This window comes from Betta splendens, chromosome 12 (assembly GCF_900634795.4).
Source record: "Betta splendens chromosome 12, fBetSpl5.4, whole genome shotgun sequence".
In the NCBI taxonomy this organism is placed as follows: Eukaryota; Metazoa; Chordata; class Actinopteri; order Anabantiformes; family Osphronemidae; genus Betta; species Betta splendens.
In genome coordinates this window covers 7,576,105-7,603,647 of record NC_040892.2, presented here as the reverse complement: position 1 = coordinate 7,603,647, position 27,543 = coordinate 7,576,105, and the positions used below count along the sequence as shown (strand labels likewise).

Sequence of the window (27,543 nt, the reverse complement as noted above, 5' to 3'; positions counted from 1 at the left end):
GTGTGCGTCTCTGGGCCTCCAGAACCCGAGGGACGCGAACATATGACTGCGTCACCAGAAGGCCTGTTGTCGGGGCGTAAAGTGGGATTTTAGAGCCCCCTTTTTTTTTTGGTGGAGGCAGCTGCGTGCTCCAGCCTAAAACAGCACTAAAAGAGCAATGAGAGCGAATGAAAACAGTAAAATAGTGGGCGGACAGCTGAACAATGAGCTGGATCTGTCCATGAAGCCGAGGGGAGCCGCAGACTCTGTAGGTTCATCACTGCAAATGAATTCTGTCACAGTACACGGCCTCGTTTGATCCATTGGTATTATAACAATATTGGTTACGGCCACTTTAGGCAAGGGATCGTTTTCCATTAGCGACGTCGACGGCGTTGTATCCGGAATGACAACACACACCAGTGAGCTGTGGTAAAATACTTTTATAGAGCAGCAATCCATGTCTGAAATACAGCATGTGAGCAGCGGAGCTGAGCCCGCGCACCAACGCTTCCCTCAGCCTTTATACGCTTCTCATGTAAATATGTCAGTTCATTTGCTAATGCGTACAGTAGGTGTGTGTGTGTGTGTGTGTGTGTGTGTGTGTGTGTGTGTGTGTGTGTGCGTATGTGCAGTGGTTTTGTCATCAATTACAATATAGTAAAAGTTTTAAATACAGGTCATAACAATTATTTTTAAACGTCTCTGAATATAAAAGCTGGTGTTCTGACCCTCATTAGTCCATTAATGAAGATGAATCTTTCTTTTGCATTTCGCCCATGAACTCATTTCTCATATTCATATTTGACACAATAAATCTCTCCTCCCTCGCTGCCGTATTGCCCCTTGCCCCCGTTCACTCGCTATATATATTCTCTTTATGTCTCCTAATTGCTTCCTAAGTGTGAGTCATATTGTGGACTGAACTTTTGCTTTTATTTGACTTCAGCACTTTTGCTTCCCTGCGCCAGGATCCAACCTGCAATTGCTGAAGAGGCATTTTAAGAGCGGTAACAACATGTGCGCCCCAGTCAAACCACTCTCATCAACAACAGATAACATCTCACCCTTTGTAGCTCTTCCTCCTCCCACAGCTTTACAGTAGGTTTGCATTTTAATTCTCCACTTCACTCCACATTTGTTTTTCTTGTTGTTTTTTTTTTTTAACCAAACCTACTTTCGCAGGTTTTTATAAAGACGTGTATGCAGTGCATTACAGTGTGGAAACGTCTCTGGATCCGCCCGCTGGAGCTCAGAGGAACCAGAAGCACTTCTTCCGGGTCTTCTTGGAGGCGGCGGGGGGTCTCACCGGCTGAGGGGAGTCCTGCTGCTGGACCGTGGGGGGCGGGGGGGCGGCCGGCTGCGGCGAGCCCTCGGGGGGGTCGCCCACCTTCCATGTGCGAACCACCTGGCCTTCTTGCAGACGAAAGTCATGCTCTACACTGGAGATAAGGATGAAAAAAAGGAGTGTCAGGTAAGCGTTTCTTCAACTAGGAATAGCTCGTTCCTTTGGCTGCTCGGGGGCCGAAGGAGCTGTTTGAAACGCGCACGCTGCTGCAGCGCGAGCCGGAGTCACGCAAGAAGTTCAGCGGGAGTTGAAGAAGTGAGATAACCTCATTGCAGGGCAGAGCGACTCGGGCACTGGAGAGATTAGAACAATAACTGCAGAGGTAGGAGCTGGTCAATTCTGTCAAAACCAAGTCGTAACACAGTTCCCGGAGACCAAACTTTATTTCGTGACAGCTGCACCTCCTGATAGCTTGAACGATGGGGTAAAAAACGGTTTCACACAGAATGAGGAGAGAAACACATTAAGCTGCTGATGTTAATGGAGCAGATGTTATCCAGGATGCCACAGACAGCAATGACTGGCTGTCAAGTTTGGTTTGGCTCCATTTAAGACGGTTGCTTATTCACAGTGCACGTTATGATCATACTAAAATCTACTGACGCTGGTTTTGGCCACGGCGACCGCTGGACGCGAGATGCAAAGAGAGGCGTTCGCCACAAGACAATAACGAAGCCGTTGACAAAGTGAATCAGGTGCTAAAACGCTGAGTCGGGCAGAACGGCTGCAGCTCCGGGGAGGGATCCCAGGGCCGCAGCCCAGATGCATGGCAAATGGAGCAGTCAGCAAGGTGAAGCGTCAGTCACATGACAGCGTAGCTCAGGGGCCTCACCGTCTGCAGAAGCTATAGGTAAAGCTAAGCAATAATAAATGGACACATCTGCAATAAAGGAGCAGGGCGCGCTTGCTTTCGTCAGCAGTTCTAATTCTTTTTCTAATTCTCTTTTCTTTTTTTTCTTTTTTTTTAATTCATTTCACTGCGCTGCCATTCTTGCTTATTATGCAGCGGCCTAGTTAGCCGGCGCTTTCTCATCACAGCACCGATGCGGGGAAATAAAGAGGACTCCCTCAGCCGAGGCCGCGAGGAGAGACCGAATCGCTGCAGAGGAGATTCTGGGCAGGAACGGAGCGCGGGAACTCGCTCGTTCACGTCGATCCGTCGCTCAAGCGCTTCACCGGAGCCCGCGGGCTTGAAGGCCCGAACGAGGCGAAACAAAAGCCCAACGGCTCCAGAACAGGAGCGCGGAGCGGTCAACGGGGAGAGAGAATCCACAATATTTACAGCAGGTAGAAGCCGACACGTTGACTGAAGCCCTTTGCAGCAGCTTCACAGCTTGAAACTAATCGGAGCAAAATGAAGCGATGCTCGGCTCGAAACTAAGCGGCAGGAATAAATAGAGTAAACAAAGTGGCGCCTCCCCCCCCCGTCTCCTCGCGCTTCCTACTGTACTGTACGTGTGCCACCATACAGCTGGACGCCCTATAGACCCCCCGCTGTGTGCGCCGGGCTCCCTCTGCCCTGATCCAGGCACCGCCGGCTCTGCGGGGAGCTGTCCACCCTCAACCTTAATTATCTGCACACTGAGCCCACAGACTGTGTCAGGCAGGAAGCTGTGAACCTCATACGCTGCTCCCGTCGTTTTTTTTTTTTTGGACCACGGGCTGCTCCTCACCTCAGGCCCTGCCTGTGGGCAAATTAAGTGAGTTTTACAGCTGATGCAAGCCATATTTCAGAAGGTGGGAGTGGAGTGGAGCGAGAGGATGGAGGTGCTAACGCGTCGACCCGCGTGACAAGTGACACGGGCACATCCGAGGTCGTCACAACCACTGCGCGTTAATGAGCAGCACATCAGGTACAAATGATCCTTCAAAGAGCAGGACATGTGGAAGATCTTAAATAAACTTCTATCCGTACATAATCCGTTCCCACTGCGTGACCTCACATAGAACGCATTATTCATTTCTTAGAGATCTTCTGTATAAATCTCTTATTTTTCTTTAATCATCCAGTTTTAGGAGACAAGCGACCTCAGCCAAGAGCACCGGCACAGCGCAGCCGACTGGATCAGCAGATTTGTTTCCTCCTTGTCTGAAATTCAAGGTTATTTACTTCTGCCGTTTTAAACATTAGAGGAAATGAACCATTTGAACTATTATGAATATTACATGCAGTAACACTTACTGTGCCGCATATAGTTACTCTAGTGAGCAGGACTCTCTCACTTTGTGCAGCTATGGCTGTTAAGTGCAGTCAGATTGAATAGAGGTTACAATTTTTGACAAGCTGAAAACAATACTTTAAAAGTATTCTATAAACACAGAGGCTGAGTGGGGCTTCATCTCTTTTTCATCCTCCCCATATAAAACATTCATACAACAGCACCAGCAGGAGATCATCATTTCTCCTGCATCTCTGCTCCTCTGTGCTTTTTGCAGGCAGCGGAGGAAGGACTTTCAGCAGATATAGCAGTACAGGGGCAATCAACTTGAAATAGCTTCATAATTTTCTTTCCTTTAGGCCGAATATCCTTTAAAAAAAGGAACGTTTTCATTTCGGCACGAATTACAAGAACAGTGAGTCCCTGCGGAGAGCGCTGCTCCTCTCTGATTAGGTACCACACCTACAAAAGCAACATAGCAGATCAATGTGCAAGTAGAAGCACCTACACACACACACACACACACACACACACACACACACACACACACACACACACACACACACACACACACACACACACACACACACACACACACACATTATTATGCTGTTAATACTGGTAGGTAAATAAACAGGTACTACAGTACAGTTCTGACATAAAGACACCAGCTGCATTACAGCATCACAGACTGAAGGTGGAGAAACCCTTCATCAAAAGCAGTTTTTACATTCAGAATGGGAAAACTGAAGGTGTGTGTGATTCATTAATCACACTCTCAATCACTCCAGGTAAGTCAGGTGGTCTGCAGACGAGGAGCTTCTAGCACTATTTAGAACTACTGGACAGTAAATGTGATTGAATTTGCCTTTCTAAGGAATTAAAGCTGAATGAAACGGGATAGATTAAATTTTGGAGGGCGGCTACACAATTAAGCTGAAACAGAAGCCTTTAAGGGAGCCTAACAAAATAAAACAGGACCCTAGAGTCGACAGGCGTTTGAGGCTCAGTGGGGATTTACACCATCCACGTCCTTGCCTTGGTTTAGCAAATCAGACGATCGGACCAAGCAGCTGGACGGAGTCATCACATCTGATCATTTGTCCCGACGTTTCAGCGAGAAACAAAAGTGGAGGAAGGATTTGCAAGCTGTCTAAAACTGCCTGAGCCATTTTGGTCTGGATCAAAGCAGCAGACTGACCGACGGACAGACTGATGCCTGTTCCTTACAAAAAAAGTGTATTATCTCTGGAAATTAAATCAGTATTTCATGTTGGCAGGCTTAACAAGTAAATCTGAGCTCCAGATAATTAAGTTCTAATCATGAGAAATTGCCTTACATTGAAGAATAATGAGGTAATTAAGGTGTGATGTCAACTTAGACACCAAGTCAGCGGAAATCAAGTTTCGCTGATGTCAGGTTAATGTTACTGACGGCTGGCTGAGTCATCTCACTTTGGGTTTAAAATGACAGCGTCCAGGTTTGGTTGAGTGACAGAGGACGCGTTGGCGCTGCGGCGCTATTAGAGGAGCGTTCATTCAAGAGAACAACGCAGAAATCCGCCATGTTGCATATCCGGAGCGTCATTCATCTACTTCACAGACGTCCCGAGGAAACCTTGTCACGAACAAGCAGCGACGTGGACTCGGGGCGGGAACCAATTGAAACGCGTGTCTGTCTGAGGACGGCGCGCTTTTCAGCGAGTATCGCTGGGAGGAGGCTGTGCGACCGAGCACGAAGGGAAAGACACTGACACTGTAAACACGACTAACACCTCAGGGACACATCATCGTATGATTTATGCTATTCACGCTGGGGTTTTGACTATGTATATAATTTATGCTAATCACGGGATGCTAAAAGCCTAAATGCACATCACCAGCAGTCAGGTCACATTACGCCACAACAACTTTTTGCACAAGACAGAACAATATATTGTCTCTTCTATATTTCTACTACAGCCTCAGAGGGAGGAAGGGAAATCTGCTCCTTGTCAAGGTCAGTGGCTTCATAACTAACTTCTTGGCAGCAATTTAGAAAAACAAAGGGAAACTTGTTGTGAAGGATTTTAACCTTGAGTTGTCTCAACAATCCACTCTATCCTTGTGTCCTTCCTGTTGCACGATAATAAGTGCTTAAGATTTACATTTTTATAGCAATTACCCTCATAAATTCTACTCGTGTGACCCTATTTGTGACCTCTGGCCCCTGTCTACGCTGTTTTGTTCCCAGAGAGATCGGGTGCGCGCTCTGACCTTGTTTGTAATTTCCTCTCTATGTGCATGAATAAATTAAGGAATTACAATGGAGGCCGCTCTTAAACCGCTCTGTAAATAAAGAGCAATTGAGATTAAGACTGATTGCGCAGGAGATTCCAGTTTAGGACTTGACCTGCTGTTGTTCCTCTGCAAAGCTGCTCGTGTCATGGGAAAACACTCTACAAGGTGTATAAATGAGAGAACAGACACTGACCCGGCAGCAAGAAAGCACGGCTGGCAGAGCTGAGCATCTAGGATGGTCTGTAGGAAGAAAGCTATGTGCCGGGAATTCACAATCATTACCGCTTTACCTCAGTAGCTGGCTGTGTTTTCACCCTTCTGCCTCTGTGAGAAGCTGATGTCAGCAAACAGTCCAGCCACCAGTCACCAGTAGTTGATAGATACTGTAATATATTCATATCAGGAATGAGCTAAAGGCATTTACTACACACAAGTGATTAAACCTGCGTTATCTGATTGGCCGCCAGGGGGCAGCAGAAACGAGATGTGATAACCACGTTAACGTCATGAAAATATTTGCTTCATCTGTTGCTCAAACACTTGAAATTAGGCAACGGGGATGCTTTAAAGCCGATGAAAGTGTATATATGCAAATTATTACAGCTATTGTTAAATCAAATTTAAATCTCTGTTTTCAGGTCCAAAGTTTGAGCTATTTTCCCTTTCCTGTGAACCACCAACGGCAGATTGTGTAGTCAAACACAACTTTAGCAAGCTTAGTGCCGGTATTGAGGAAATTGGCCCCAATCCGACTGTTCGACCTCCCGGGGCTGCTGTGGGCCAAATTTAGTGCAACATATGCGATGAGGTGTGTTTACCCAGTCTGTGCGGACGTTCAAGCCAGGATTTCTCCTCAGCGCCCAACCACGATGAATATTCATCCAATGCTCAGCGATGGAGCGACGCGACAACAGTGTCGCCGCCGCTACGGGAAGTGTAATTGTCATTACACGATTTCCTAATGAAGAGAGCCGCCGGTGGGTCAGCGAAGGCGGGTTGTTGATGTACAGCATGGCGTTACACCTGCTGGAGCAGAAAGCTCTGATGGACGGATACGGAGGAGGTCTGAGTGCAGGAGGTGTGACGGCGCGACGGCAGAAAAAAAACCCAATAACAACATAGTGAGACGCGTCTTGTTATTCTCTCGCCGCTTTAGTTTGTTCGGAGGCGGGGGGGGGGGGGGTGAACACAGTGGTCATGTGGAGGGAAGAGTCTGGGGGAAGGTGAGAAAGCATGTGAAAAACAATACCTGTTATTTGCCTCTTTATCAGAAGGTCATTGTAGATGCTTGAACAGCCATGACTTGCATTATTGACGTATTCATCTCATCTCCAAGCGGGTGTGGAACCGCCTCCACCGACACGTCTCCTCGCTCGGATTCGGAGGCGTCACAGCACCTCTGACCCTGACGATCCAAGCGTCACACCCACGGCCCGCTGATTGGCCGCCTGCGTGGACGCCGCCGAGCACACTCGGCCTCCGTGGCCGCTCTAAATGTCTACGAGCTCATTTGCTTGCGCACGAATCTCTCCAACCTGAAACCATAACGGATCTATAGCGCAGTGGCGAACACTGCTCCCCATAAATACGCATCAATCATAATATTCATTACCGCGAATACAATTAAACTGCAGTAAGTGGGAAAATATTTCATCTTAGCATTGAGCATTTAATGTCCCGTCTATCGATCACGTCTGATAATGACCCGAGCAGAGGGAGGGATGAGCGCGCGAGCTCCGGGGATCTAATTGAGCGGCGGGTGTGATTCTAGCGCGATTAGTATTTATATGACACATCATCCACATTAAGCAGCGCTTGCCTGTTCCACACGCCACTCTTGATCTTCCTCCCTCCCCCTTGTTTCAAAGGCACGGCACCGCGGTGACGGGCACCATCTGGCTCCCGCTGCTGGCACGCGCTCGGCTCTGCGATCGCTGCCAAACAGCACGGACGCGGGTTCCCGCGCTCCCGCTCCTCCCGGCGCGCCTCTCGCTCGCGCCGCCTCACACCCAGGCCTTCATGTGCCGTTTCTCCACACAAACCCCGTGAGTGGATGGATACACAATTTGTACGGGCACACAACAATTTTTATGGCTTCCCATCTCTAGTGAATGGGCTGTGACCAACGCGGGTCTGGGGTGTAAGCGTCGCTAACGCGCCTGTGATGGAGGCGAGAGAACGACCGGAACCAATGACGCTCGCCGCTTCTATTTTTTCACCTGGCGGTGAATATGTCGCGCTCCCGCGGGATGAGCATCTCTCCGCGGAGCCTGGAGTCAAGATGGATTACGGCAGGACTGCTCGCCCTGCCCTTTACGCGTCTCCAGCACACACCACCTCTCCATTATCGGCCTCGTCCGCGGGTGAAGCGCACGCACACGCGCGTCTGAAAGCACTGACAGGGTTGTTAGCGAAAGGTCAGAGTCAAGAATCTGACAAATCTTTCTTCAGAGAAATGAAAACCTCTCATATCCAGTTAAACCAAAACCCCCAGATCGTATTTTCCCTCTGTGTCGATCAGTTTCTATTTATCCCTCTGTTCTCTCTCTCTCTCTCTCTCTCTCTCTATTTTAGTAGGAGATATAAAGTAAGGAAAGAAATCTGTCTGCGCTTCGATCTCTTTCTTGCCAGACAAGCGGTAGTTTAATAGATCACAAACAGCTAATCCAGTTTTTGTAGTGGGAAGATTACGCCGTGATGGCGACTGGCTGCAGGGGTTTAACCCCACCATCGTGCAGCGCTGTTATTGACTAATTAGAATGCTGCACCTTCCTGGCCCTGCGATGTCACGCCTTTTCCCTTCAGCAGAGACACGTTTTTAATATTCTTCTCGCACTGTTAATGGCCGACTTGCATCAACTTAAACACTAGCGCTTCATTATAACGTCACAATAAATTACAGTGCTCTAAATGTGGAAAAAAGTTTTAGATCATATTTCTTGTGGGGGAATAAACATATTGTGGCCTATTTGAGGTGCTACGTGCCTGACCTTTGACCTCCCGAGCCTCTAGGCCCATCTATATCAGTGCTGGATACAGTATATAGAGCACTAAATGTGTCCCCGTCCTGCAGATACTGGTCCGTCTAGTTTGTTTTGAAGGAGCTGCTCTTAAAATTCACATCACGTCCTCCCTCCTTTTACGCGCACACAGGTTCGTCTGTCGCCGTAACGCCGCTCTCTCCTCTCCGTCACTTTCGCTCGCTCCTTCAAACACCGGTACACTTTCCTCGCCTCCATTTTCTTAACCCCTGTATTATCCCGGTAATTCACTTTATATTCCATTCAGTCAGATCTTCCCCTCCCCTGTTATGATAATGGCAGAGGATTGTCAATGTTTAATGAATGGCTCACGGCTGGATACAGGTTCAGAAATATCCCCGCGGTTCATCTGCGATTTGCTCACACATCACTGGGTTTTGGAGGAGCTCGGCTGAATGTGCACACACTAAAGCGCAGATTTATTTTGGCTGCGCCGCTGTTCATTTGCATACTGTATGTATAGTGCAGATGTGAGTTTCCCTGAATAAACTGTGCCGGGGAAGAGCTCGGGTTCGGGTTCATTTGGCTGTGGAAGGGAGAGCCGAGCTGTGAGCAGCTGCCTCCGCCATGTTTCCCGCTCACCTCCTCTCACACCTCCTTCGCCCCCTGCTGCTCCCGCTGCTCCTGTGCCCAAATCCACGGCGGCACGCTCGCACCGCTTCTCCTTGTCTGCGCTTAGACGCGAAGCGCATTCATATTCAAAGTGCAGGGGAAGAAAAAGAGCACAGGAAGTGACACGGGCAATCTGCGGGACGAGGCGACGTCTCGGGAAAATGCAGCATTCCTGCTGATAAAACCGGGGGCTGTCAGCTGTTTGCAGCCCGCGGAGGGTTTTTGAATTGAACTGCTTCACACTTCGGTGCCGAATCAAAGACGTTGAAAGGAGACACAAGCCCAAGCTGAGAAGCAGCATCCCATTATACAGGATGGGCCTTGTGTCCACTACAGCTCTTAACACTGCCCTGAGAAGACGCTACGCAAGCCTGATATTCACATTACTTACACTGGTTGATGTTTCAGTGCAAACTGCTAATCAGCCGTCATCAGGCTGTCGCCAACCAGCAAGACGCCTCGACTGGGACCTACTGGGCAAACTGGCAGCCGCGCTTCAACCACACCAAGCCAGTGGAGGGATGTCTCCAGGTCTGCTTTAACACTATCATCTTTTAAAGCAGCTGTGATTCATTTTTAATGTGGATGAATATTTTACTGCAGACTAGAGTTAGACGTTTGCAAAAAGAAAAAAAAAATAGAGAAAGTTTGAGACACGAGGGGAAATAAAGTGAGAGATGGTGAGATGCATTAAGAGTCCAATCCGGATTTCCTTCCCGGTGCCTCCAGAGTCTGAGGACTCTGATTCAGCGCTGTAGCGCAATCGATGGACAGCGTGCGAGGATCCAGTCTTGTCATGTGCTGTTGTGTCAGTGCAGACGTGCGTCAGGATGCGCTGATTCACGATGGGTGTGTGTGATGAGAGCGGCACGTGATAAGCTGCTCCTGTGGGCGCTGTCACACAGTGTTCCGTCTCCGGGCCTCCAAACGGACCCGTCCGCCGCTCTCATCCCGGTGCCGGAGCCCCGGTGGTGGAATCCTGCGCCCGACCGCGCGCGCGCGCGCGCGCGTGCGCGCGTGCGCTCATCGGTAATGCGAAGAGGCATTCATTGACAAATGGGATGCTTAAAGAGTCAGCCCGCACTGTGCACGAGAGGAACAGAGTGACAACAATGCGAGCGTGAAAATGAGGACGCGGCGCATCCCCGCAGATAACAGTCAACCAGCCGGGGGAGGAGCGGGAGCGCCTCCTCCGCAGGCCTCCTCTCAATTATCTGCCGTTCAGCGAAGGCGATGACGGATTGTCCTGGAGAGGAAAAAAACTCTTAGTGGACCCGTAGTTGAGCCGGAGACGTGCGGTCGGGAGAGGCATTAATCCATCTCACACAAGCAGCGCATCGAGCAATAGACAGAGCCGCGGCGCAGTCAAAGCAGCCGAGTGCGGATCTGATTAGGCCGCCGTCTCCGCACGCTCCACGGGGATTAAGCGCCGCAGCTCCTTGTTAGGCCTTCCTACTTTGTTCCATGCGGCACGTTCGCCATTAGCACAGAGAACAACGTCGGGGGGGAAACGTGGCTAATTAACGCTCCTGCACGACCACACAGCGGCGTTCGCGACATAATACGCAGTTAATGTTCTACCGGTGCTGGATAAATAACGTCGCATTCATCACGCAGACCTCTCCCTGTAAAACACGGCTTCGAAAAGCGGAACAAATGAAGCACGTATTTATAAGACTTGGGTACAAGGTTGGGTACAGAATGTCCAAAACGGTCCAGTCCGTGGCCACTAGTGTCTACATCTGCATGCTTAAAGTGTCATTAGCATTTTTATATAAGCTGTGCATGAATGACGTCCTGAGTAACCAGAGAGCAAAGCTCTGTGCACGAAACACACTGTGCTTCAATTGTGAAGCTTGTCCTGTTAAACACTTCTTTTTATAAATACACACATCTTTCCTCTATTGTCCTTTACATGTGTTCTTGTGTATTCTGTCACTTGTTGCCATTAATGAGAACTAAGTCTGACTACGAATATCACTATACAACTAAATTCACAAATGGAACAAATTAACCTTGTATTATTATGATTTCTTTCTTGCTATAGCTCAGTTTTGGTCTCCACCGACTTCCACCAGGCACTGTTTTGAATCTATAAATGGCACTCTCAGGAACTATCTAGTCTGTTTAAATAGGATTTTACATTACAAAACATATGTAAATTATATAATATTTTACCTAAGTCTGAAATTAAACCCCATGTTTGAAACAGAACAGGAAAAGATGCCAGATCGGCACTGGACACCTTTTATTACACGGAACAGTGCTTGTGGAAACTCAGATCCACTCACAAATATTACTTCCAACCTGCTGGTGTTTTTCATTTCTGTTCATATCGGAATAATGAATTCGTATTTGCTAACGCGCTCATTGTCTGCAGGAGAGTGAACTAGAACAATAACGTTACAGACTGCACTGGGTTGAAGAAGTCCCTTCATATGTGACCCCTTGTTGCCATAATAGTGATTAAAACTCTCAGGTTTAATTTATTTGTAGTTTAGACAAATATTTCTGGATGTTTTTGATTTTTCTAAGTAAACTCCTGTGGAAGCTGTTAAAGTAGATTGGAAGTGTTGCGTGTGCTGAGCTGTGCTTTTCTTTCAGACTTCTTCAAGAAGCTTTTTAATTGATGGAATCTGTCCTGTCAGATTTTATGGCTTCTCCATCACTCACTTCTTTTCAGGCTGCACTTTATCTTTTTCCTCCTCCGACACCTTTTCCTCTGTCGCTGCCAAATTCTCTTTTTAGACTCAGCTAAACTTGATGCTCAAAGAAAAGAGAATCTTCTGCCCTTTCAAAGCAGGAAAATCCCCTTGTCACACATGAAAGAAGCGTGTCGACTTGACAGGTGATTGAGTGATAAAGTCCTCGTCTGACCATAAAACAGCGCTGCAACATGAGGCGTAATGTTTCCGAGCAGCCGCCGAGGAGGAGAACGCGTGATGATACAGTACGAGGATGAAGAGCGGCACATTTCCTCCTCCAGTGCAGCATCTCCTCTTGCGTGTCTCTGCTGCTGCTTTATAGTGACATTTCTCAGCAGTAGCTCTCACTGTAATATTCTAGCCGTATTTAGCATCTGAATGAATCTTTGTGGACTTTGTCTCTACATCGCTGATATTTTCTCTCAAATCTTCCCTCCGCTCTTTGTTTTCCAGTCTCTTATCCTCAGCTGCCTCTTCCTCCGCTCCTCTTTGATTAGTGGGGTTTGCGTACGCTGTATAAACAACTTACTGAGAACAACCAGGTTAGACTAATAGTTTGATTGAGTCACTGATGTGGTTCACAATAACTCAGCTTCAGCAGTAACGTCGTTTGTGTGGTAATGGGGTTAACGTTGAGGATGCGTTGTATCTACAGGAAACACCTTATTAGAGCAGCAAAATAATAAATAATAAATGAGAGAGTAGGTGAGAGTGCAGAATCAAATCACAGAGAGTAATCAGCCTGAGGTGTAGCCATGCCACATCTGACACAATTAGAAAGACTGATGAGGAATCTAGGCCCGTAAATTGGATTATGCGTTCCCAGATGTATGACATAATTTGACACAACCCCTCTAAGGTGTTTACATGAAAGTTTAATAATAAGAGGACTGCCTTAATCCTGTCATGATCAAATTACATTAGCTCACGCAAGCACGGTGAATTCCATCCCTCTCCTCAGAGTTCTCTTTCCTCCACCTCCCTCTGAAAGATTTGCTTTTTTGACTAATATCCATGTTTTCTTCTTCCAATTTTGACATTTGCAGCTCAGAGACAGGGATTTCAATTTCATAGCAATCCACACTTTTCTTTTTGCCTTTCTTCGTCCTCCTGTAAAGTGTGAAATCCCGTTTGTTAATTGATTGATTTCAATTCAAATCTCGGAGCGGAATGATTATGCAGAAGCTCTGTGTGCGCGCGCGCGTGCGTGCGTGTGTGATGGGTAGCGAGGGAGGCAGGAAACAAAGTGAGCACACGCGGGCGCACAACTTAAGTCAGTGTAGCTGTTCATTAAATTCAAGAGGGAGCATGAGAGCGTGTGTGATAAGGTCTTAATAAATCTCTCAGAAGCGCGCGCTGTGATCAGACCTGCAGCGCGTGGCCGCGCTCCAAGTGTTGCATCCGTCCGTGCTGTCACGCGGAGCAGAACGACAATCCCAGCAAGCCATGAAACCCAACTCCCACAACTGACCTGATTAAAAATGACAGCGTGATGCGCATAGCTGCGTGGCGGGACGCGCGCGGCGCCCCGCGTGCTCACATGTAAAACAAGTGATAAATATGCAGGGATTCGCACGTGCGCCGATTGACGTACCTGTAGATGATGCAGGCGCAGTCCCTGCAGGTCCCACAGTTCTCGATGTCCTGTCCGGTCCTGTAAGAATGTCTTCTGTGGAGAAGCACAGAGATGACATATCAGGGGTAAAAGAGTGACGTTTATGTGTGTGCGTGCGTGCGTGTTTGTGGGAGCCCGCAAAGACATATTCAGGTTATCTTCTCCCTTGTTGAGCTGAATTTCTGGCACACGCATTCCTGCAAATAAACCAATCTCCTCTCTGAAATCACCCCTGATCATTTTTTAATGAACGAGACTCCTTCCAACAGGCTCCGGCTGTTACGTAAACCATGAGTCACCAAATCACTCCAGGCATAAAATAATGTTCATGAGGTAAAAGTCAAGTCTGCATGCATTAGACACCCCCCCATCAAGTGTTTCTTACCCCGCAACACAAGATATGTCATTTTATGGAATAAAGGCACGGGTGTCTGCAAAATATAATGTTATCGTTACTGTTACTGTTATCGTTGAGTTTTAAAGTCTGTTGCTCAGATACTAGTCAAATATTTCCACACGCGTCCGCATCTATATTTTCGAGCCAAGGGTTTTCTCGTTTCCACATCATGTACTATTTTGGTGCGATAAGGCAGGAGAAATTACTAAGCGGCTTACAATGTAGGAAGCAGATTAATTAAAGACTTGATAAGTATTGTAAAAGGTTTACGCTAAGACGCATGGAGCATCTGCAACCACCAACACGACCACAGCCTGTCTCTGCCTTCTGCATGCATGTGGCTGGTGGAGGAGAGGCGCAACCAATCTGCTACAAGGGGTCGAATGCGTATCTAAAGCTGAGACTTGCATTATTGACATGAGACTATTTAATTTTTTACCAAATTTACTCTGCGCTCTGTCCACACAGTTTGCTTGCCAGCGTATTTACAATGCTTCTAATGCTGGGATCGGCTATAAATAGAGAAGCTGCATCACAGCACAGCTTAGGCGCAACAAGCATCTAGCTGTAATATTCAGCACATGATGCAGGGAGGTTATTACAGCCCGGTTGTGTGGTCAAGAATAATCTGCCCACAACAACCAACTGGTCGGCTACGTAGCCGGGGAGATGCAAACGTCACAACATCCTGCCTGGCCCTTGTTTGTTTTTGTGTGGATAGAATCTGAATCCTACTCAAGACAATTAGCTGTCTGATAGTAAAACAGCAGGCATTGAGGCTTCATGCTGAGACTTATTGTCCAGGTCTCTAAAACAGACAAAGTCTGATAGATTAAATTTAACTGATTTAACTGTTACGGGAAGACTGATTGTCAAAGTTGGATTACCAGATGGCTTTTCACACTACATTTGGCCCTCAGCTAAAAGCCCCTGTTAGCCCTGGGTTTACAGCTCCATTAGCCCGAGGCTTCCAGTCATTTCACATTTGCAACTTCAAATCTGGGGCAGATCCTCTTGTGGACTAGGACGTTCACACTACATTTAAACCCAGACGAGACCCTTTCAAAATCCTTGATTTAACCCTGGGCTATGAAACCTTCCCACACTGATGACACCAAAGCCTCCAAGATCTGGAGCAGAACTTTCACAAATCATTATTATCCTAATCATAACCTTACGCTTAATTTTTATAGCACCCCTGTATGGTTTGTTTTGACATTTTTGAGCTAGACTGAAAAAAAACTGCAAATCTGCTTTCACATTACAAAGGTATCCATATGTGATGTTCAGCCCCCCCATGCTGCCACTAACACCACACTGACAACGTGACCTTGTTGAAGTAACTTAGAAAGACAGTGTAGTTAGCATGGACTTTTACAAGGCAGATCGTTCAAAATGAAATATTGCCTCACCCATCTCTCTCAGCTTCCTTCTTCTCAAGGTCTTGAATGACATCAAGCAGAACCTTAATGGTGTTCTGACTGGTCTCCAGGACCCCCTCCAAGCTGTGGAGCTGTGTCTGCAGGCTACGAATGTCATGTAGGGGTCCGTTGGGACCCAGGAGCTTTTCTGTCACTCTGGCTGGGTCCAATTTGCACCTGGCCCCAGACACCAACCCTCCCAGAATTTCCTGGACCTGTCTTAGTGTGTCAGCCTGGGTGGCAGTCAGGGGCCTTGTGGTAGGCTGATCCCCAGAACCAGGGCAGCCTCTGCCTCCTGAGCAACCCTGCTGGGATGGAGGAAGCGGATGTTGGCTGTTGGGCGTGCCGGGCCTGGCGCTGGCTCCCGAGCAGAGCATTTTGTGTAGTGCCCCAAGCTGAGCCTGGGCTGAGCTGAGACAGCTGGGTTTAAAACAGGCCTTGGCAGGAGAGGAAGGAGACGACTGCTTCTCCCCCTTCATCACAGCAACTGGGGGAGTTTGAGCTCTGTGCTTCAGAGAGCTGGCTCTCGCACAAAGCTTGGGTGAGTCTGTACATTTTATATCTTCCTGCTTTTCCTTCTCCTTGTCTTTATCTTTCTCACTGGCCTTGCCGTCTGCCCTGAGAATGGGTGTTCGGATTCCGGGACGTGGTGGATCATTTCCCTTTTTGCGAGGCGTGTAAGGTGGAGGCGGCGGGGGAGGAGGTGGTAGTCGAATGCCCCTTTTATCCTGAGCGTTGTAGGGGGCCTGAGAGGGGGGGGTGTACGGCGGTGCCGCGCGAAATGTGGAAGAGTACAGAGGAACCGCCTTAGTCGGAGTTGCACACAGCTGAGAATTTGGGCACGTGGACGTGTATGTTTTCACAAGGGGAGGTGGGGACGTGTAAGGTTTTAGTTTTGGGACAGGTGAGGTGTAGGGGGCAATGCCCGTGTTAGCGGACGAGGAGCTTTGAAGAGCTTGGCATGGGATGTTGCAGTGAGATACAGTCTGTATCAGAGTGGCATAAGAAGGCGAAGTAGAATTTGAATGAGGGGCATGGGGACCAACGGCATGTGTTGTGGTGTAATATGATATGGAGGTGCAGGACAGAGCAGTCTGAGTTACAAATGTGCAGGGCGTTACGGATGCGGGCGCTGTGGGGGTTGAAGCATTGCATGGTGGTTCGTGTGTTATATTTGCGGTGTTTGGATGTTTGATGTCAGACGTAGCAACAATGGGGCTGATAGTGGGAGTGGGGCTGGAACAGGTTAAGGTAGTGGACAACACCATGTTTAAAATTGGGGAGGTGCAGATTCGATTGGGGACTGGTGGCGCTATTGAAGAACTACTGGAGAAGACAGCTGTGCTCAGCGTTGGCGGTGACACGACTGTGTAATAGGGCACTGGGTATTGGACGGTAGGAGCAGAAGTGGAGCAAGGAACTGACACGGATGTGGGCAAAGATGGGCTGGGGACTGGAGAGGTGCAAGGTGGTTTAGCGCGGCGTTCAGGGCTCTGCGTTGGTGCACTTGTGGGTGGGGGAGAAGTACAGTAAGGCACAGAAGTCATTTGGGTGGAGGGAGAATCTTGCGTCTCAGTGGGGGGCGGAGAACTCTCGGGCTGAACTCTCGCTGAACTGGGCGCAACCGTGGAGGGTGGGGAAGCACAGCGGCTGGGGGCTTGTGTCTGCAGGGCGCACGGCGGGGTCGTCGAAGCCGAGTGACGGGGAGAGTCGGCTTTTTTGCGTTCGGCGATTGGAGGCGAGCCTGGACACGAGTCGGCGACTTTGTTTCCGACTGCGCACTGCTTGTCGCTCAGAGCCGGAGCCCGATGTTCACCCTCAGTCTGACTCTGAGCGCTACAATACTTGGAATTTTGGAGCGAGGGAGGGCTCTCGGTTTGAACTTGAGTGGTGCAGAGTTTATTGTTTGAAGGCGGTGGGGATGGACTGCGGCTGTCTGTCTGAGTGGGAGTGGTGCAGTAGTGCACTTCCTTCCCAGGATCACTTGTTGTCCTATTTAGGCGCTTTCTCCTCCTCACCACCGAGGGAGTGCTGCTTCCCTGACGCTTGGGTCCATCTCGACAAGATATGGAGGAACAGTGACATGGCTCAGTGTTGTGAAGGACGGAAGGCGGACAGCTGTGCCTTGAGTTTTTTACCACACTAACAGCTGATTTAAGATCTGTCCTGGAGGCTTTAGACCTCCGCTCTACCACAGTGTGATCCCCAGGCGCAGGAGGACCATTTTGATCCTTGGACCCAGACAGTGACACATGGTTGTGCATAAGGTACTCATCTTGAGAGTCGTGTTCATCATCCCCATCCACACCAACTGAGTCCCTGAGGCTGTGGCTACGTGTGTGGGATGAGGGGAGGGACTGGGGCTTTTTCAGGCATGGGGACGTCTGGATGGCGGTGCTGGTGCTCGTACTGGGCCTTCGTGTCATTGGCAACGTTAAGGAGTTCGTCTGCGGCGGTGCCCAGCATCTACGCGTGGGACCAGGTGTCAATGGATGAGGAGGGGCCCGGGCTAAAAAAGCAGCCACCACCTCGATGGTGCTTGCCATGTCCCCACGCACAGCCCCCACCACCGAGGTCTGGCCAGGCAGACTGCCAGTGGGCGGCCCCTCCCTGTCGGCCCACGGCTGGGGGGACCTGCTGCCGTGTTTACGAAGAGGATGTGGGCTGCCACAGTCCTTGACAGTCCTCTGATGGCTATTGTTTTCTCCTGTTCCACTGTTGCCGCTGCTGCTGCTGCCATCTTCCAGGTCTTTGAAGCGGACCTGGTGGGTGCGGCTGCGGCGCCGCTTGAGGCGGCTCTCGATGTCCGGGGAGTCGCGGTTGAGCAGCACGGAGCGCACGGTCACCGTCCCGGGCAACTTGTCCGCCAAAGTGCCCTTGCCGTTGGTTTGGCTGGTGAGCAAGTGGTTGGGCTCTTTGCTCACCATTTCTCTTGCTCCCCCGACATCCACAGACTCCGCAGGCAGTCGTAGCTGTGTCAGTGTGTCGATCTCTCCAATACTATATTAATTATGACACCGAGACATCTGTACAACTGGACGACTGAGTTCCAGTTTCATCAGTGAGCAGGCAGAGCTAAATAATAGCTGTGAGCTGCTCCTGTTACCTCAGATTAATTCACCAATCGTGTTCTTTGCAACTAAGATTGTCCTCAAGAAATGATGGATTATCATGTTCACAGTTCAAGGTGTAGTAGCGTTGAGCACAGCAAGTAAAAACTGAACAGCAGTCACTGTGATAAATGTAAAGAAGCTCATGTGGCTATAGTCTCGCACTCATACAAAAATAAATATATGCAGCATCAAATATTCTTTAAAATCAACGTGAGAGTAGTGTCCGTACTGTCCCACGGCTTCTGTAGTTGTGCACATCCTATTCCCAGCCCTCATTCATGGAGGAAGACGAGCGCTTGCCGTGGCCGGGTAAATTACCAGCGAGTAAGCCTGTGGGAAGGGAGCGGAGCCTGCCCATCCTTTCTGGCCCATCACACTGGCTCGTTTACTCGTCAGCCCCTCGTGCTCCACCTGCTCCGTTGTCTCTGCCCACGGGAGATCGGATGTCTAAGGTTTGGGATGGGCCCGTGTGCTCCCCCATAATAGCCTGCGTGTTTCAAGTTCGTTTTTGTTCTCACTCCCTTGCTTTTGATTTTAGCATCCCCTCCCCTCTAGTCCTTTCTTCGTTCCCAGCTCTTCTCTCAGTGACTCATTCTCTCATGGTTGGAGACAGCGCGGGCTCCTAAAGACAACACAAAGAAGAACGAGAGAAAGGAGAGGATCAAGAGACCGCAATTGTTTCCATATTATTGCATTTCCACCGAAACACAATGTGCTCGTTCCCTCGAAATAATACAGGCGATATAAGATAGGCGGCTATTTTAAAAATGCATGAGTGGGGTCAGCGAAGAATGGAGAAAGTAATGAAAGGATGGATGAGGCAGAGGGAGAATACAGTGAAGGGGAAACCACAGCTACAGGCTCATCAGCAATCGAGGAAAATACACCCAGAACAAGACAAAAGAAATTAATTAAGGCCTATTCACATTGGCTGGAGCAGATTTCTATCTATCAGAGATTTGTGTCTCTGGGATTTCATTTTCGCTAGATGAAAGATTGTTATTAAAAGTACTGCAGTACGGGTAGTATTCTGTATGAGTCCTGCTCATGGGCACACAGCGTGATGCCTATCTTATTCCTCGTGCGCGTCTTCCAGATTTTTCTTTTCCGTCTTGTTTTACAGTCTGTGGCCCTGTTATCGGTCCTTGATGATGTGCCATGCTGACATCCTTTCTGATTCATCTGGTCACTCTTGTGACAGTCTGCCCGCCATGCTGTAGTTAGTGGTATGTCCTCGTCACTCCGATTCCGCGTTCTGCCGCTGACGATCTATGGCCTTGATACGTATATATATCACTTCCATTTCCTGCCTGTGCCACTGGCAGCCGGGCGTGACCGCTTTTTGTTTGCCTTTTACGTGATCTATGGATGCGTGCCGCGTTATCGCTCTCTGCGAAAGCCTCTGACACCGACAGGGCTAATTCTGTGTGCGAGTGTGACTGGCTGTTGCTCGGTCCCTCCCCTCTCTCTTCGGCGGGAGGGGTAATTAGTGACTCCTTCACAGCTCCCAGGTTATTTAGGGAGAGAGATACCCAAGGGGCTGCCACTTTTATTCACGTCCAATGTTTTCTCTCGTTCCCTTTGCAGCTCTGAAGAGGAGGATCTTTGTCACAACCGCGCCTCCGCCGTCAACTCCGTTAAAAACATATTAGGTTATTAGGATTAATTATCATTAAAGTCATGGCAGACAGAGGCTTGAGGGAAAATATCAACCATACAGACTCAGATATAGTCATGGATTTACAAATAAAGCACAGGATTCCCTCTCGTTTTGGTTTCTCATCACTGCCTTGTGTACAGATGAGCTGCTTAACTGTGATCACACCGAGGGCCACATTACTCTGGGTGATGGTTCCCATCCTCTTAGGTGTGAAACACATTCTTCATGACAGGAGACAGAAAACACAAGCAAAGGTGTATCTCTAGCACATTATTGACCTGCTTTGATCTACACTGTCCATTTCACCTTGATGGTGACTTACAGTCTTAAATCTTCCAGGATAAAATGCAGTTTCTTTGCCGCCTATTTTTATTGATAGATCCCATTTCACGCCAGTCGTCAGTCTTCCGCCATCTCTCTGAAATACTCTCTACTTTCAACTATCACCCTGACGGATTCCCCTCCACCAATTGTAGGATCATTACCCTTACTCTTTCTATGTGTGTCATCCTAGGCCTACTCCTTTATATCCCCCCATTCGGCCTGACTCGTTTTTCTTCTCCACCTTTTCTGCTCATATCGTTCTTACTTTGCCAACGCTCTCTTCTGCTGCGTCTTCTTGTTCCCAATCCCCTTCTCTCCATCATTCCTCCCGTTTGGTCTACGAACTACCTCGGGATCAAAATTTACGTTGACAGTTTAATGAATCTAGACCCTCTTAATGTGGCATGGGCTTACTCTGTGGCTTCGTCCAGCCCTTTTTCCACATGTGACATTTTCATGTTGAGCTTTATTGGCAGACGAGAGATAAATCACCAGGCAGTATGGGGAAGGTGTGCAACGGCATAATGCCAGCAAGGGTCATAACTCTGCAGTTATTATTTAAGATTTACTACAGCCCCTTTGCAAGCTGCCTACCTAGGTTTCTGTCCTCTTTCGTGTGTGTTTTAATGCCTAGTGTATGTGTGATGATGATAATGCTGAGGTCATATCAGATCTCCGCGTGGTAAGCCCTGCCGACGCTGAGAAACATATCTGATGCATTCAAAATACAAGCAGCCAAGACTCAGATCTAATAATATTCCAAGCCTGAGTGTTTCAGGGATGTTGAGAATTGCATCCATGCCAATAAGACACCTTTGGGTCTCACTGTGCTGAGGAGGTAGAGGGTGCTGGGGATTGAATTGTTATGTAAAGGCATGTCAGATTGGATAGTCTCGGCATGCTTAAATTTGTCAGACAGGACTGAGATGAAGAGGAGGCAGAGAGAGGAAGAGGAAGGAGAGGAGGTAGACATGCTTGGTTATATTTAGAGATGCTATGAGACACACAGCAAACTGAGAGGAGTAGGAATCTGAATAAGTAGGAGGGTGAAGAGGTGGGGGTGGGGGGGCAGGCCGCCAGAGGTAGGAAGACAGGGAGCGAAGCAGGAGGGAACAACCCCTGGCAGCAGAGGAAATGTCATGGTTAGGGTTCAGTGAAGTGATAAATCAAGAGCATCAGCGTGTCAGGGCATTTAAGGAGGAACTGAAGAGAAACTAAAGAAAAGCTATATGATCAGTTATTGGACCTGTGAGCTCCAAAAAGGGTAAAAGTTATCCCTGCACCCTGTCAGAGGAACAGGTCCTTGCTGCCTTCACCCTCCTGGCTTAGGAGTGCAGATACCAGCAGAGCTGCTGCCACATGCAGGTGTTCAGTAAGCAAAGCAGCAACATCTCCAGCAGGAGGACGTTTTGTTCGATTTGATGCATCAAATAAAGCGGAACCCGTACGTGCGACAACTGAAGCCCAAATGTGCCCTTCGCAGGAAAAGCTGCCTGTGACTAATGAAATTTTATAACTGATCGTGCTTAACAGCAAATTACATTGCGCAAACAAATTAATTTCAAATTTGTAATTTATTACACTGTACATCAGAGGCGAGGACGTGAGCACGATCAGCGTCAGTCCTGACACCTGTGCAACGGCAGCGAGATGCAAATGCCTCTGCTTTGTTTACCTATACCTTTGTGAGGATCATCAATTATCCACTACTACATTCTCACTCAGCGTCATGCATGGATAAGAGTCCTGGAATAAACAATATTTATTAGCTAAGACACAAACTTCTCGCTCATATCTCCCTCGTTTCCTGTGATTCCCTACACAAGTACACATATTTGCATTTTGCAGCTTTAGTCACCAACAACAACAACAAAAAAGTGGGACAGTTAGTGAGAAACTGGTGAACATAATGAAGCATGTAGCAGCTAAAGAGTCAGATCTTTCCCTCAGGAAATAATGGAGAGCAAAACAAAATTAGAGGCAACACGAATATTACACTTACGTTAATCAGATGGACTAAATCATTATGTGGTGCATGTCTTTGCCAGTCACATTTGTACACCTTATTAGGAAATATTAAGTCAGTGTTAGATTTATGTCTTGTTTGTACTGCCTCCAAGTGGCTAAAACATTTCTCTTTACACATTGCTATAGATTTACGAAGGAGCTTGTTAGTGTCACTCGCTTAATCAAGCCACAGCTGCATTAGGTTCCTTCTCAGCTCACGTGCAATTTGGCAGTATCTATTAGGTTCGCTTAATAGAACAAGCGTTAGTGATTCAGAGGTCTAAAAAGTCGGGGGCAAAAGATTAATTTATCCTAATAAAGCCTTCTCTGGCCACTTTAAAAAGTTAGCGGTGCAGTGATTTGTTTTAATTTTTAGTTATTAGCGTTGGACACTTGCTGTTGCTGCCACTGTGCTTCTTACTCACAGAATGAAAACATTTCAAGGTTAAACATCACTTGCACAGACTCACAGACCAACACACACATATTAGCTTGCAGAGCCAGTGGCCAGCTCATTACTAAAGAGGACAGTGCAGCCACCTTATTGTTCCAGTTTCCTTGAAGGATGGCCAGATGACTTCTAACTTCTAGAGTGTGAGTGCCAGGAATGATTTGTTCCATCTGTCCTCTTCTGACCAAAATCCTCTGCCTAATATAAAATCCCTCTATGTAGGCCAATGGATTGTGATAAGCATACTTGGCCAACTGTGAACAAATTTGAGGATGTTTGGGTAACTGTGAGGAAAAGCCAGAGTAAACATTGTTCGACTTGCTTCATTCTGCACCATAATTGTCTCGTCCCTCTGGCTGCTCGGTTCTACCATTGGATTGAGGGAAGTTAAATGTTCCAGAGATGTGTTATCAGCAACAAAACAGGACAGGTGGCATGACGGACATGTCTTTGGCGCAGCATGCTACATGGAGGTGCATGCAGCCCGGGCTGCCCCCTGGAGCCAAGTCTCTGCTGGGCTGTCATGTTGCAACATTCCTGTCCAACCTAATGTCCCCAGAGAACATCATAGCGTGTTTCCTATAAAGTCAAATTGCTGTCAGTCCGGCAAAGACACCTGGCTGGAAAACAGAACCATTCTCACGATGTGAAGAAGAGAAAGTAGGAGAGTAGTGGAGTGGTGGACAGAGACAACAGATTAATGAGCAATTTAAGAGAAGGAGGAAGCGTTACTTCAACGGTCTGTTTAAGTGTTGGAGACTCAAGATTCCCATTCTATGAGCCATGTCAGCCCTGCCTGACATCAAACATTGTTAATATGCACGTGGCTTTTAAAGGGTACAGGGTAATCTCAGACAGTTTAGATATCCATCAGTCCACACTTAGACATATTGTCTATAAATGGAGATGATGGCAGTTCTCCACAGAAGTGGGCGCTCAGCCAAGATCACTCCAAAGGGACAATGCAAAATGCTCAATGAGGCGTAAAAGAGCCCTGGAGTAGCAGCTAAAGACGTGAATAATTTATGGGGGCTGATTAACATCATCCTTGATGAATAGAGCACATGCAAACATTGACCAGGCACGAGCTCCATGGCAGGACTCCACAGACACAACGCCACAGCATCCTCAAAGTTCCTCAAATCCCGGCTTCATACAACAATTGTCTCAATAGTGACTTTTTCTGTCACAAGAAATTACATTTGTCTGAAATCAGCGCACTTTCACAAAATGGCTTTTGGGAAACAATATCGACTTTTCGTAGCGGTTCAGACCTGAGACCAAGACGCCGCGGCGTGACCTCAAGACATCCCAAGAATATGGCCGATCGGAGGAGGAACAAGCCGAGCACTCCTGATGGATGTTGAGCAGATTTAATCCTCGGCTGTGAAGCAGCTCCCGTGGCTCTGCGTGACCATCGCTCTAAGTCCAATAGGTGTGTTTAGCTAAGACATAAACTGTGTCTGACCCTTTACAGACAGACATGATACGAGGTAGAGATGCTGTAACACGGTGCAGAGGGAGGGGGAGAAAAGAGTTGTAACAACGACAGTGTTAACAGCACAGCAATTCTTCACACAGCGCTGTGTGCACGCCCCAATGTGCACCTGAGCCTAGTGATTGCATGCATGCATGAGAGAGTGCAATTATATTTATATCATGCATATCAATGACATGATTACTGTGAGATAAGTTAAATAAGGAGCATGAAGAATGCCAATAAAGTCTGTGCGCCTAAAACAGCACGTTAATGTCACAGAAATGTGTTAATTTCACACATCACTTAAAGGACTCTGCAAAATTAAATGCTCATGTAGCCAGAACCGCATTGGACGCGCACGCACACACGCACGCACGCACACAGATCTATACAAATGGAATTCCCTCACTCTGTGCTGCCTCCTCCTCAAACTTTCTGCATCCCCCACCACACACACACACACACACACACACACACACACACGCACACACACACACACACACACACACACACACACACACACACACAGCTTCGCACATGACAAATACGCAATGAAAGCACGCTGCTGGAATCTGCAAAGCTACATCACCGACAGACCGATCTAAGCTCCTCACTCTTTAAAGCTTCTCATAAAGCTGCACAATCTCGGAAAATAACTCCCACACCTGCAGTAAAGCAAATCCCAGTATCCAAACATGCACGCGTGCACGATCCCATTTTGCTAGACTTGACACGCACAAACACACACGGAGGCAAGCACACCGCGAGCACACCAGCACACCCCCATTGTCGAAATAAACACACACACACACACACACACACACACACACACACACACACACACACACACACACACACACACACACACACACACGGCTCTCGAACACAAACAAAATCCACGCATGCACGTGTGGACACGCACAGCCTGTGCGAGCAGGATGTAGCAGGCGGTAAAACAGCACAAACAAAACAGGAAGTAGGAGATAAATAAAAGCAGATACTTGTATGAGTCTTCTGAATCAGTCCCCAGCTCTAATCTTTCTCACTTCGTTATCTCTATGGCAATGCTGAGAGCATCTTCCGTCAGGACACAAACTGAGTCACACATACCACATCTCTCTTTTCCTTTCTCCCACAACCGCTCGCTCCTCTTCTCCGCTATTCCTTCAGATCTCTTCCTGCCATTCTTCCATCCCCCTGGCATTCATGTTTGCTTTTATTCCCACCTCTCTGTCACTGCTGCTTGGTGAGCTTCCCACCGTGCCTTTTCCTCAGTGCAGAGAGTGTCCATCTGCTCCCTCCGTGTGCCTCCTCACCTCTTTTCTAGTCCCTATTCTTCTAGCTCACCTTCCTCTTCTCCCGTGGATTCATGCCTTTCACGTGGGAACCCTTTTCATCCATCCATGGGCGCTCTGAGCTGCGCTGTGCCTACCTAGCAGCCTGAGCGCTTGTGCCGTGAGTGTAAGTGAATGGACAGGAGGGGGAGCAAGAAGACAAGAGTGAGCAAACAGGCAGTTACGATCTCAGATGCTCCTCTCAGTTCCTCCTGTCTCGACGCCTTTTCCTCTCCCCCCCTCTCTCTCTGCGTCTCTCCATCATGACCTCCTCTCTCTGTGTCGCCATGCAAGCCCCCGTATTCTTGCAAGCAGAAGGGAAGCAGAGAGGGGGAGTGCGGGATGGAGAGAAGGAGGCGGGGTGAGGGGGGGGTGGCGGGGGCGGGGCTAGTGAGTCGGTCTAATTAAAAAGCAGAGTATGTACAGCTGCAGAGAGTAAAGAGGGAGACAGTGAGAGGAGGAGAGAGTGGCGTAGAGCGATCCAGGGGGAGGAACCAAGGGACGGGGATGGAGGAAGCAGGCAGAAGGGGGGGGGGGCTGGACAAGGGGGGCTTGGGCTCTGCTTTGGGGGGTGATGGTAGAGAGCAGCTAGTGGTGTGAGGTGGGGGAAAGGAAAAGCGCTGACAGGACACCAAGGTCAGCTGGAGAGAAAGGCAGAAAGGTCACTCATAGAGAGAGGGAGATAGGAACAGACAGGTAGAATTATTCTACAGATATCGCCCATATGAACAGGGGCCGAGTCGAGGAACCGTGACCAGCAGAATAATAAAGACACGTGGACAATGGGCCTCTGAAGCACGGGCGGCTCCACAGTCATCGAAGGTTAAAGCGCTCCAGTCTTGTTGTTGGGTTTTTTTTTTTTTTTTTCCAGGCCTCTCCAAATTAACATGAGTAAGTGTGGTGCATGCAAATTAAAAGGCAGAACCCCAATCTAGACGACATTAATCATCTCTTGTCGCCTGTCTGGCGTTCTGAGCGTTAGGAACCTTGTGACTAGAACTAACAGATTCTTTTTTTTTTTTTTTCCTCCCGTTGTTGTACATCGCAACGGCGCCCAAACAGCAGAACCGGCACCACGCGCCACCGAAGCGGTCGAAACCTAAACGCCTGAAGCGCTGAGGCTTCTCATCCCATTTTATCAGGTCCGATCACGTCTATATCTCGCTATCTCCCATCTCTTTATTAGACTCACATTAACGGGCCAGCCGATCGGATTCTTACATCTCTCAGATATTCGGCCGCTACGATTCCAGGCCCGATACTTGGAAATGATCATTTTAATGAATTTGAAATACAATTTCATGGAAAGAACCCAATTACGCCCACAGTAATTGAAGCTGGCTCATAACGCAATAGTCTATACATTCCACAATATTCCTATGGAGTATGTAGAAAAGATTCTACCATTTTATTTATTAAAAAAAATGACATATGCACATTTTTGACACTGTTTTACCACCATGCACACAAATTCTATAGTATAGTTTAACAGGGATTCTCCAAACCCTGAAAATGCTTTATTGTGATTGCGAGGTTGACTTTTCCATTAGATGCTACAGCTGATGAAGAGACCAGTGAGGATGAACCTTACTGCATACGCTAATATTTGTGCTAATG

General features: G+C 48.1%; 1 protein-coding gene across 8 annotated transcripts; it reads right to left on the bottom strand.

The window, feature by feature from the left end:
* Nucleotides 1-407: 407 nt before the first annotated feature.
* LOC114866634 (mucin-2) lies at nucleotides 408-26,195 on the bottom strand. 8 transcript variants are annotated; one of them, XM_055513484.1, is made up of 5 exons: nucleotides 25,703-26,195; nucleotides 24,387-24,614; nucleotides 15,549-19,292; nucleotides 13,719-13,793; nucleotides 408-1,421 (listed from the first exon to the last, which is right to left on the bottom strand). In XM_055513484.1, the coding sequence occupies exons 3-5, from the start codon at nucleotides 18,482-18,484 to the stop codon at nucleotides 1,232-1,234; spliced, it is 3,201 nt and encodes a 1,066-aa protein (XP_055369459.1). In that variant the 5' UTR covers nucleotides 18,485-19,292; nucleotides 24,387-24,614; nucleotides 25,703-26,195; the 3' UTR covers nucleotides 408-1,231. The 8 variants fall into 8 exon arrangements, with proteins under 8 accessions (XP_055369459.1, XP_029024466.1, XP_029024465.1 ...); XM_029168633.3 differs by lacking the exon at nucleotides 24,387-24,614 and having other exon boundaries at nucleotides 25,594-26,195; XM_029168632.3 differs by lacking the exon at nucleotides 24,387-24,614.
* Nucleotides 26,196-27,543: the final 1,348 nt, after the last annotated feature.